Genomic DNA, 12,681 nt, shown 5'->3' on the forward strand with positions numbered 1-12,681 from the left:
AACGACCCTAAGCACACCGCCAAAGCAACAAAAGAGTGGCTGAAGAAGAAGCACATCAAGGTTCTGGAGTGGCCTAGCCAGTCTCCAGACCTGAATCCGATTGAAAATCTTTGGAGGGAGCTTAAAATTCGAGTTGCCAGGCGACAACCTCGGAACCTGAATGATTTGGAGGCTGTCTGCAGGGAGGAGTGGGCCAACATCCCTGCCGAAATGTGCACAAACCTTGTCACCAACTATAAAAACCGTTTGACATCTGTGCTGGCCAATAATGGCTTTTCTACAAAATATTAACATGCTGTTTGTCCAGGGGGTCAAATACTTGTTTTTCCTCATCAGATGGTTATCAATTTTTATAAATTCATATGATGTGATTTTCTGGAATTTTCTTTGGGATTCTGTCTTTCACTGTTAGAATGTACATATGATTAAAATTGTAGATTGTTGCATTCTTTGTAAGTGGGCAAACCTGCAAAATCAGCAAGGGGTCAAATACTTATTTCCCCCACTGTAAATACAGAGGAGTCTGTAGCGTTTCTAGATGATGCTGGTTGGTTGCGTAACATGTTATGTGCAGTGGATGAATAGACTCTGCCGACGCACACAGCAACAGAACAACGTGTAGCATTTTTACAAGAGCAGCAACACTGAGAGCTTCAGTTTACACGCTGTTAGCAAGTCAGAGAGACAAACCAAAGCTAAAATTTAACTCTTTTGTTTAAATACTCTGTCCAAAGCCTACAAACACCTCTAAAGCTAGCTAATAACATGTCCATTTTTATTTGTTTCATCTGTACAAAAAAATTTATAATATATTGTGTGTGAGTTGAAAACTGAACTGAAAGTAAGTAGAGAGAGACAATCAGTGAATAAAACACATCCGCAATAAATTCTAATCTGTAAAAATGTATGATCTGTGATGGATTTTATTATGCTGTATTTCTGTTGGTGAATATTGCATGTGTGTGTTGTGTTATCTGGCCCTTCAGAGGCAGCAGACAGAAAACAGTAAACTGCTGAAGGAAGGCAGAGAGCTGAGAGCTTCAGCTGACAGAGTCCAGGTCTGGAGCCTTACAGAATTATTTCTTTCTTCATCTGGTTTTTTAAGCCATCCAACCATTTTTGACCACAACCATGGATAAGTCAAATAACTTGAAAGTTACAGTAATTTTTCTGAGCTTTGAAATATGACAGAATTGTTAAAATATGAATTATTTAAAGTAACCAAAAATAACAAGTTTTTAAATTATACAGAAGATGTTATTCAAATGAAAATAATATTAATATTCAATTAAAATCTAACAATAAACACTTTAAAATATCTTTAAGAGTTCATTTGTTCAAATATAATTATAACAACTGTGTTTTTTTGTTTTTTCTTTTAAAGATTTCAAACTTTAGGTGCCCTTCCGACAACATCAGTTATGATGTCTCATGTTTATATTGCAAACAGACCCTGAGCAGGCAGCTGCAAAGTCAGTATTCCCAGTTCACTTCTGCCCTGCAGTCACCCACAGTGGAGAATGAAAAGCAGCAGGCCAGGTTAAAAGTGTTGTGCGCGCGCACACACACACACACACACACACTCACACAAAACCAAACACAGCATGACTCTTTCATCTCTCTTCATCTTTCAGGCAGAGAGCAGTCCTGTGGTAAAGCAACTGCAGGAGCAAGACCTGCTGCTGGAGGCAGCCAGACGCAACAACCAGACTGAGCTGCAGGTGGTGCTAACAGATAAAGTTAGCCTGCAGCTGGAGCTGTGGGTCTCTTATGCTCAACACTCAAACCTCACATGTTCAAATAACAATATTATTTTGTAAATGTGGTAAATTACCATGATTGTCACTAACTGGGTGTGCTGATGCTATTTTTCACATCTTATTTGGGTAATCATGATATTGATAGCAGTAAAAATTAACAAGTGACATACGCTATATAAGTGTTCAAAATACTATTTTTTATAGTGAGACACACCTAAGTAAGGTTTTGTGTGGCACAATCCAGTCTGATTGAGGAGGAATGTTGATGTAATTCTGTGAAACTTCACTGAAACAGCATGACATCTGCATCAGTCTGATTAATATTGAATTTCTCAAGTTGTTGTGCTCTTTGGGCTCAAAAATCAAAGGTCATTGTAACCTCAAAATAGGTTTTAAGGCAATTCCAGATTTCACATGTTGACTGGGACGATGCAATGAGAAAACAATAACTAGCACAGTACGAGATTTTCCCCCAGCTTGTCCATTGTGCCTTTCACTTCCAACAGATTGGAGAATTGACTAGCTAATCGCGATCCGGTGAGTGAGCTTCACCTACAGCTCATAGAGAAGCTTCAGATCTAAAATGCCAGGTGAAACAAACTATACTATACTATACTCTGTAAGAATTCATCTTTACATAGTAATCAAGTACTGTTTAGCCAATCCGCCTATGATAATCCTTTATTAATCAGTTCAACAATGTTTATTCACTGGAATCATATCATCAATATAGTGATAACAAAGTTTCAGACTGAAATATTTGTCCTTTATTAAAAACCAAACTCAGTCTCTGCAACCCACCTCTGACTTTGAACTCTGCCTTCATGCCATTATTTAATGAAACCTGTCTCACTGTACTGCGAACCAAACCACCTAAAATAATGGCAAGTCTGGCATTCAGTGGAGAGATTCACTATCTTCTGATGGTCTAATGTTGAAACATGAGATATATTTTGGACGTCAAATTGTCATTTCATTTGAAAGAACTAATTGAGAAAAGTCGATTTTAGATCTAAACAGAATCCATCTTCCTTTAGAGAGAAGCTTAAAGGCAAACATGCACAGCTGCTGCAGAGCTCCTCCACTGCAAAAGAAACAGCGGTCACTCAGAGGGAACTACTGGAGGGAACCATTGATAGGCTACGGAGGCAGCTGAGCGTGGCCAAAAAAGAGGAGGAGGCAATGAGGAATAACCTGGAGAGTTCAAAAAATGAGGTTATATTCAACACATGAATTAAAGTTTTTTGCATGACGTGTGCTATTGTACCAATAAGTAAGTAAAAAATCCCTGTTTATGTGTCCATGTCTCTTCTCTTGCTGTACATAAGTTATGTCTTGTTGTCACTAAGTTGGAGCATGAGAGCAGAGGTTTGGAGACCCTACTTAGCGAGGCCAAGGTAGGATTGGCCCAAATACTACTTTACCTCATATAATACCTTATACATCTTATACATTCATCTGTTAGTCACATTACTAACCTCTGTCTATGTCGGTGGCTTGTGAACATGTGATTGGCAGCGGGAGGTGGGATCTCTGAGCTTGGCCTTACAGAGCCTTCAAGAGGAGAACAATATGCTCATGGGAAAGTTGGCTGCTTTAGAGCAACAGTTGAGAAAAAGGTCACGTTATTGTCATCGTTACAATCAGCACTTCATCTGTCATCTACACATACATACATACGGTATTTTTGTGTCTGTGTGTGTGTGTGTTTTTGCGGTTGTATGCAGCATGCAGTGCAACAGGTGGACCAGATGCTGAAGGACCTAACTGACAAAAACAAGAACAAACTTAAGGTACAACACACACACTAACTCAATGCGTGGCTAAATAGGTTTAAACCGTAGACTGTATTTAAAAATTTTAAACCTGCATTAACAGTTAACATTAGCACTTATGTGCAGCAGAAACAAGCTGCACATATTATGAAGCTGTACATATTATCTCCTCATAAAGTTAATAATTAAAGTTAATATGGTGGATAGCTATGGAGCAACATAGGCATTTATTTGGAGTTGTGCTTGTCTTCAACAGTAAAAAAGTAAATTAATCCATGAGCCACATGATGCTTATGTAATTTATAATGATTGCATGCATAGATACTACCCTTTTTTGTTGAAATCTGCCTTAATGAAATATCACGAAGGTGTTTTTGTGTTTTTCCATGAATGGTACAAACACAACTCACTGCCACAGCTCCTCTAAGAACTTCTGTATTTAAAATGTATGTAAAATGTTATTTAGGTATGAACTTAATTGCAATAAACACTCTTCAATTTGGAGTGTGTCTTAGTTAATCTTCCGAGACTATAGTTTGAACAGCGTATTATTCTTAATTGTGATCAATTTTATTCATAAAAGTTTCTGGGATTGCTCACTCAGATGTTACGTTGGTAGAAGAGGAAGCTAATATTTACTTTTATGTGATAATCCAAAAATGAAACCCTTCTTACGGTTTAGAAGAAACAATGCAACAAATAATACTTTTGCCATCAAAGATTTAATATACTCCTAATAGGCGAGAAAGCTTTGATACACAAGTCTATATTTCCTTTCTTACAAAAGGCCACACACACTGGTACATCCGCTTATCAAGTGTTCTTGTAAATAAACTTGTCCAGCAGAAACCTTGTCTTGTGCAGTAGGTCAGTGAGCTGGAGGCCTGTGGTCCTGCAGGAGGCGTTGTCAGTCAAACCCTTGAAAACATCCTGCCCTCCCATACCAGATGTATGTCTGGATTGCTTTACTTCATCAGCAATTGAAAGTACATTCTGTCAGACTTTTAGTTGTAAATGCATGCTCCAATGGCAACTGAACTAAAAAACTGTAATATGTAATCCTTAGCATATCCTTAATATGATACATATTAAGGCTGAAAATATTTTTTCTTACGGATACATTATAATGCAAAAGTATTCTATAGAATTGGTACTCTTTTAACTCTACCTTTTAATAAAGGAAGTTCTGCTTTTCACAGGCCTGAAACTACATTTTACTCAACAGCAATTGTAACAAAAATGTGTGAGACACAGTTGGTGTAGCTGTGCAATTATGTAAGTGGTAATTAGATATAGTTCAACTTTAGGGCCATTTGATGTTGCAATAAAAAGGCGAAACGTAAAGGGAGGAGTAGGAAAATTAAAAGAACACAGCAATGAAATGATGAAAGCCAGAGGCTCACTACATGTCAGTTTCTTTCAATTACTTGCAAATGCGTTTGGGAATATGTGTGAACAAAGCAATACATCAATTGAAAGAAAAAGGGCCTTAAAGGAATAGGTCGAAGGTTTCAGAAACACACTTATTAACTTGCTTACCACAAGAGAAGATGAGAAGATAAATACCACTCTCAGGTCTGTACAGTGTGCCAGACTATCCGTTGGCTGGGCAGTAGTCTCCGCTGGTTCCCTGGAAGGTAAGACTCCAGTAATTCACTGCACTGTAAGAATTGTCTTGCCCATAACCCCTTATAAAAACACAACATGTTGTTTTTGCACTGAAGCTTTTCTATCAATTAAACCAACTAAATATAATGTGTTGTGGCACATTTTGTTTCCTTTGGACAAAGCCAGGCTAACTGTTTCCCCCTCTTTATGCTAAGCTAAGCTAAGCTAAGCTAACCAGCTACCAGCTGTAGCTTCATATTTTCCCTCTTCTAGTCTTCTGATTTACCTCTCAGCAAGAAGTCGAATAAGACAAAAATGTTGAACTAGTCCTCTAAGGCAGGTCCTGCATTAGGATTTTGTTGAAGCCCTGAGAGGCCCTCAACAAATTGTGGTTTTAAAGACCTTCAGTTAATGTTGTGCTTACATGGCTTATATTCCTAAATACTTTTCCGATTAATTAAATTACAACAAACTTGGGGCATGTAGCATTGTAGCCTAGGAGTACTGAGCTCTAGGCAAAATATAATAAAGGTGCCATGAATATTTTGCTGTGTACCTTATGGGAACTCAGAGTTGACAGTGTGTGGTCAATAGGGCCCCACACCCTATGTTTGCCATGGGTCCACCCGGTGGTTTAATTCTGTTACATAAGCATGTTTGTATAATTGGGGGCCCTATTGTGTATGTTCTCCGCCAAAAGTGTTTATGCAGCGAAAACTGTCAGACCAAAAGTCACCAAAACTGGCAGGTGGGTTGCAGATTCCACCCAAATGCTCAGCATTTTGTAATGTCTTCTGCTCCATCAATGTTACATTTATTCTCAATTTTCTCAAAATCGTTCTCTTGTCAGAAGCCGCTGGGCCAATAGTGCCAAAACTTCAAGTCAGGATCATCTACAGACTTCACTGGATATAAAACTAATATTGTACACACACGTGTGTGTGTGTGTGCATGCGCGCAAACCTTCCAGCTGGACTCCTTGCAGGAGGCCTTAGAAGCAGCCAAAGCGAACAACAGGAGGCTAGCCCAGAGTTTGGAGCAGGTTGTGTTGACCAACAGCAAATTGCACAGCAAACTGGAGCAGTCCAGAGAGCAGTACCAGGCCACCATGTGACTGAGGTACACTGTGAGATAGCAGCTTGGTGACAGTGTGTGAACAAGACATCTCATATCGAATGTATTGAATGAAATCTTTGCATTCTGTCACCCTATACTGCAGAGATGAAGAGCACCGCGAGGCCTGGACAAAGATTAGTCATTTGTGTGAAGAGCTGGGCGCTGTGAAGCAACAAACTAGAGGAGACTATGAATCTTCCATGAAGACACTGCATCGAAAACTGTCAGAGGTACCAAATGGCAGAAGTGTTTCATTCTGTTATATTGATTTTTTTTAGAAGATTCTGTGCAGGTACAATATTTTCCACCATGAATGATTACAGCTCGTGAAGTCCCTGATTAAACAGTATCTGGGCCTCAGACCGATGTTGAAAGACCTCCAAATAGTAAAAGGAGAAGCAGCCAAAAACAGTTAAAAGCTGCCGAGAAATTTCTTAATAAGTGTGTAAATATGTATGGATATGCATAATGCTTATTGAAAATCCTTACCTCTGACTGTTCTGTTTTCTTTTGATGCAGTATACAAACAGTGGAGGCTTCTCATCACAAGACTCTGTTTACATCGTCCATCCTTTCTGACAATGAATTAGCAACTGATTCGTCAATGTCAAATGAATCGAATTGTACCAGCACTCTTTTTGTATTTTTTTCCCCAGGTTTATCATTTTTACCCTGTTTTGCCTGTTTCCTTGCCTAGCTAAAAATGACAGTTAAGGACTCGTCAACCGGGTCAGGTGACCTGTCCAAGGCTAATCAGGAGCTCCGTCAACAGATGTCTGAGCTGCAGAGACAGGTGTCCAAACAGAAAGCTTGTATCAGAGAGCAGCAGAAGAGCAGAGGTGTACAGGACAACTCTCATGAAGCTGAGGTAATGTTACTTCACGGTGCACACAGTAATAATAAAGATGTTGAAGGAGCACAACTGATGATGGCACACGACTTTCAGTGTCCCCTAATGATCACAATGAAATTTCAGCCTTTTCCAACCCAACAAGATTACAGTTCTGGAGGAGACACTATATTTTGTTCAAATAGTTCCTCAATGAAGGAAGGACTCTCAGCTCATTTCACTTGACCTTTTTCTCCTTTTCCTACCATCTTTACTTTAACTATTATTGTTTTGTCAACACAAGTTTGTCTGTTTTAAGTTCCGTTCTTTTTGTCTTTCTTTTGGTTCAAGGTGAAGCTTGAACTTTTTTTGAATAAATAAAATGATACACTTCCTTGAGGCCACTGAAACCCTGTGGCTTCTCATTAAAGCAGATTTAGCATTTTGTAAATCTCAATAGTTAGACCTCCTGGTGTGGAGGAATAAGCCTTCAAGTTTGTCTTTATCTTTTCTAATATTTAAATCTCCAGTTACATTTAGATAGTCTCAGATCTCTAAAAGGATGTGTGTCTCTTTTGATGCCTTGCATGAGGGGAGGATATTTTCAGTTGCATAATGTAGCTATTGATGTTCTCAATCAAACGTACTCATATTGTTTACTTGTGATCAAAATGAATAATATATTCTGTTGATTTGTTTAAACTGAGACACATTTCAGTTTTGACTTCAAATGAAGCATTTCATGTCCACCAGTGGGTTTAGAAAATGATCATGGTCTTACATTTTAAGACTATACATTGAAAGCATTGTCAGCAAGCTGCAAAGAACACATTTTATACTTTCTGAATAGCTGACATTTATTTTTTTTGCTTGTAGAAAAGACTAACCGAGCTTGAAAAACACAATTTGTAAAAGCTGACATTAGTTAGAAATTCTCACTGTGTTATATCTGGTTTAACACTGCAGCTGTAATCACGGTGATTCGCTCGGGCAGGTTAAAGAGGTTGTTAAAACAGGATTAGTCTGTAGAGCTGTATGGAGACGACTCCTTTGGCAGACAAACCGATCTGCCTCGGGGCCACAGTTGTCACTTTACACCCAGACAGTTATTTAAAGATGGGTAGAATTGGATTCTTCTGAGTTCAAAGTAACGGAACAGCAGTACCTGAGTTTGGGAAGATGGCATTTTTCTAATTTGTCAATATTGTGATGGTTGTCTGAGGATTTTATTGTAAGAGCAGTAATTACGTAGATTTTGAATCTTCAAAGTTCAAGTGTTACCAGTTGGTCAGACCAAATCCATTGTCTTGTGCCTGGCTGGTCAGGGGAGTCAATGCAAAAGCCTGCCGCGTACTACACCACGTGAAGGTCCAGTATAGTTTGTTTTCCAAGGATATTCCAGGAGAAGTCCAGGATACTAGATGTTATTAGTGAACCTGTATACCTTTGTTCAGAAGTGTGCAATATTTTACAATAAAATAGTTCCTTAAAGTCCAAAGATAGATAAAATAATTTTGCTGACACAAAACATGAATGAAGCTTTTAGTGCCACTGTGGGCACCTTTTTAAATTTCCTGTTTCATATTAATGTGACAGCTTTTAAGTCGCAACGTGATGTGATTGGAGATTGATATTCAATTTTGGCCTATTACTTTAGTTTTATTACATTATTACTTGGTATCAGCAGGAAATGTCCTCATACTTCATTATGTCTTTCTAATGTTCATTGCCATATTTCTCTGTTATCCTTATCTTTATGTGCCAGTCACAGAGTTTAGCTGTAAAACCTTCTAAACCGTCAAACTGAAGCGCTTTTTGAAGCACCAGTGACATTTAAAGTGTTTGACGTCATCAGTCTCGTCATGTTCTTCATTTAATACAATGTACGGAAACAGTGCACTTCACCGGAGTCAAGCTTCAGAGCTTCGGCAGCATCTGTAGTACCCAACTACAACATACATGGCAGTCATGTTACGGTCAGCGGATTATTTTGTTGGTATTTTCACAATATAATTCAATTAAGACTAAATAACGTGGAATGACGTGAAATAGAAAAAAGGCATTGTGATAACACGTGAAGTGTCTTGTGTAGGATTTAGTGGTATCCAATGGTGAGGTTGCAGATTGCAACCAACTGAATACCGCTCACCTTACCATCTCCTTCAAAGCATGAGGAAGTGCAGCCCATGGTACAAACCAATTCCTGTTTACAATGCAGCAGTAAAGAGGAACCTTGGTAAAAACACGGTGTTTCAGTTTGGCAAATTGAAACCCCTCTGGTTTGTTGATTTTGTATTGTAAATGTAGACCTCCTGCAAGCATCGCAGGAGGATACATGCCTGTGAGAACACAGCTGATAACACAATCACACTGAGTACACAAGTACATTTACTCAAGTACTGTACTTAAGTACAAATCTGAGGTGCTTTTAGTTTACTTGAGTATTTAAATTTTATGCTACTTTAAACTTCTACTTCTCCATATTTCAGAGGGACATACTGTACTTTTAAAAGCAACATGACACAGTGATCCTTTGTATTTATTCAAACATTAAACAGTGACCAACAGAGAGGAAGAGATAGCAGCCACATGTGGAATAGCAGCTGTAGAGTCTGACGTGTGTGTGTGCGAACGCGCGTGCGTGTGATGTCTTCCATATATATTGATCAGAATTTATTGATGTTCAGAGAGGAAACATGCAGTCTCATCAAAACAAACTGTACAACCATAACATCTGATTCATCTGATACTTTTCCACTGTACAAAGATTCTTATTTTTTTTTCTTTATACAAAAGTAATATTTTTTAAATAACACTGCGTACAAATGTATGATTCTCCATTTACCATAGTTGCACTTTCTTATGTATTTGGTAAGTTGAACTGTGAATATATGATGTGACCACTCTCCCTCTCACTTGAATGCCGAGTTGAAGATCATTCTTCACAGTTCATCAGAAACACAGAGATCTGAATAATCCAATAGCAGCGGTTCTTCTGACTCTCAAATCAGCTCATCTGATAGGATCGAGTTGTTTCCCATGCTGTGAATTCCAGTGAGGAAAATCATTCTTCTCTTCTTTTTTCTTTCCTTTGATAAGAGTACCATCTCCTTTGTGATTGTACTGTAGGCTGAAGAGTTGAATGTAGATAGAGACACAGAGATCCTCCATTTGTCACTGCACTTTGCTACAAATCCTGAGAAAAACATCCAGTCCCCTTTCTTTTTCTAAAAAAGTTGACAAATCTTAAAAACCGTACAAACACTCACAGTAACAAGAGACCAATGCAGGCAAACAATACAACAGTTATGGTGGTAGAACAATGACCATTTCTCTCTGCAGCCACAAGAGCGCGGCATTGCGACACAAATCAAACTCCAATCCCAACTCAAAAAAAACACCAACATTTTGCCAGGCACAAGGATGCTATTGATTAAATTGGTCCTTGTCTAGTTTCATTTGGGACTGAAAGCATTGTTGCTGCCGATCTTCTGATATGCTTAAGTTTTTCTAGTTGATGCTACAAAGAACAGAAACAATTGAGGAAATGTGTTGCTTAATTAAAAAACAAAGAGCTTATGAATCCTACGCATAATGTATGTGATATATGTGCTAAAATAGAAAAATAGATGATTTTGAAATAAATGTAAACATAGAAAAATATATAATCAAATGATATATATGTACATGATCAGTGGTCATGTGACCCCTGCTTTAGGCTGGTTAGTACAGACAATGGACAATTGTATAAACTTGAAACTTGAATTGAAAACGTGTACTGATGATGTTGAAAAGATACATCTCCTTTCTGTATCCTTTATAGGCAAGAATAGGCTTTATGCTATCATCATGTTGGCTCTGATGAATGTGGGATGTAGGACAGGTTGTGTGTGTTGGTGGGAGCTGTGAAGATGAAGTTCATCCCATGGTCAACAGCCGGGCGGAGAGGTCACCATACGGAGCATTTGTCCACAGGGTTCATTGGGGAACCCTTCGGACAGTGGAAAACACGGGAAAACTCATCAAACTGGGAAACACTGCCAATAACTCTGCAGGGGGAGGAAACACGGGAACATCCAATAGTGATGTGGAAATCATAAAACATTTGTGCCTGCGTATGCGTGTATCATATTTTGTGCAACTGCATGCAGTAATTCAAGTGTAGTGTACTTTTTATTGCATAATGGAATAGAAGATAATTCTACAGTTGAAATCTTTGTGCAAAGGTGTAACATCCTGACAAATCTGTGGTTGGTGGGTGCTTTTATGTGAGTGTGTATACTACTACTGTACTGTACCTGTAGTGCTCTGGTGCATGTTTGTCAGTCAGCAGCTGCAAGTAGATGGACTGAGATCTTCTCTTCATACACCAGTTCTGAAAAGACAACATTAACACAACAGTGACCCAACCTGGATACACTTTGGCCAAAGCAGCACACTACTGTTGGTAAGTAACAGTACATTTACTCATTTACAATTATAAGGTACTTGTAGTGTATTTGGGTACTTTGTGATACTTAATACTTAAACTCAGAGGCAAATGCTGTACTTTTTACTGCACTACATTTGAGCTATAGTTAGTAGATACTTAGTAGATCTTAGATAAGATTTCACATAAAAACAGATAAACTTAACAACAAATAAAATGTATTGTTTCAACATCAAATCACTAGTTCCCAATCTTTTTGGCAGCCTCCTTACAAAAGAACAGTTGGAGCCCCTTGTGATGATTCTGACCCTACCAAGGAGTGATTTCCTGTCTAACCTTCTCAGATGGTCTCATTTAAATGACCATCAAGTCCCAACGAGGTACAATTATCGAATATTTCACAAAAAGCAAAGACTAAAGAAAAGTACCAAAAGACACAATTGTGTAGTATAACCCTCCCATTTCTAACCCATTAATCAGATAATAATAGGAAAATAATAAACTACTAAAACTAAACTATGTAACTGTATACAGTGAGGAAAATAAGTATTTGAACACCCTGCTATTTTGCAAGTTCTCCCACTTAGAAATCATGGAGGGGTCTGAAATTGTCATCGTAGGTGCATGTCCACTGTGAGAGACATAATCTAAAAAAAAAATAATCCAGAAATCACAATGTATGATTTTTTCACTATTTATTTGTATGATACAGCTGCAAATAAGTATTTGAACATTTGGTACAGTAGCCTTTGTTTGCAATTACAGCGGTCAAACGTTTCCTGTAGTTTTTCACCAGGTTTGCACACACTGCAGGAGGGATTTTGGCCCACTCCTCCACACAGATCTTCTCTAGATCAGTCAGGTTTCTGGGCTGTCGCTGAGAAACACGGAGTTTGAGCTCCCTCCAAAGATTCTCTATTGGGTTTAGGTCTGGAGACTGGCTAGGCCACACCAGAACCTTGATATGCTTCTTACAGAGCCACTCCTTGGTTATCCTGGCTGTGTGCTTCGGGTCATTGTCATGTTGGAAGACCCGGCCTCGACCCATCTTCAATGCTCTAACTGAGGGAAGGAGGTTGTTCCCCAAAATCTCGCAATACATGGCCCCGGTCATCCTCTCCTTAATACAGTGCAGTCGCCCTGTCCCATGTGCAGAAAAACACC

The 12,681-nt window shown here is 38.6% G+C and overlaps 2 protein-coding genes across 2 annotated transcripts in view; one reads left to right on the forward strand and one right to left on the reverse strand.

Moving 5' to 3' along the window:
- Positions 1-7,334, forward strand: part of LOC123986035 (coiled-coil domain-containing protein 150-like) — a 10,701-nt gene extending 3,367 nt beyond the window's left edge. The window contains 11 exon segments of the mRNA XM_046074089.1: positions 970-1,109; positions 1,451-1,546; positions 1,635-1,759; positions 2,798-2,975; positions 3,089-3,157; positions 3,279-3,364; positions 3,481-3,553; positions 6,114-6,253; positions 6,363-6,489; positions 6,957-7,127; positions 7,206-7,334. Of these exon segments, the coding sequence (XP_045930045.1) occupies positions 970-1,109; positions 1,451-1,546; positions 1,635-1,759; positions 2,798-2,975; positions 3,089-3,157; positions 3,279-3,364; positions 3,481-3,553; positions 6,114-6,253; positions 6,363-6,489; positions 6,957-7,127; positions 7,206-7,334 (1,334 nt within the window).
- A 2,275-nt stretch (positions 7,335-9,609) lies between these two features.
- Positions 9,610-12,681, reverse strand: part of LOC123986037 (endothelin-converting enzyme-like 1) — a 38,892-nt gene continuing 35,820 nt past the window's right edge. The window contains exons 12-14 of the mRNA XM_046074092.1: positions 11,790-11,826; positions 11,387-11,463; positions 9,610-11,137 (exon numbers count right to left, since the gene is read on the reverse strand). Coding sequence (XP_045930048.1) covers positions 11,038-11,137; positions 11,387-11,463; positions 11,790-11,826 — 214 coding nt within the window. The 3' untranslated portion in view covers positions 9,610-11,037. The remainder of the gene's footprint in view (positions 11,138-11,386; positions 11,464-11,789; positions 11,827-12,681) is intronic.

Source organism: Micropterus dolomieu, linkage group LG17 (assembly GCF_021292245.1).
Source record: "Micropterus dolomieu isolate WLL.071019.BEF.003 ecotype Adirondacks linkage group LG17, ASM2129224v1, whole genome shotgun sequence".
NCBI lineage: Eukaryota > Metazoa > Chordata > Actinopteri > Centrarchiformes > Centrarchidae > Micropterus > Micropterus dolomieu.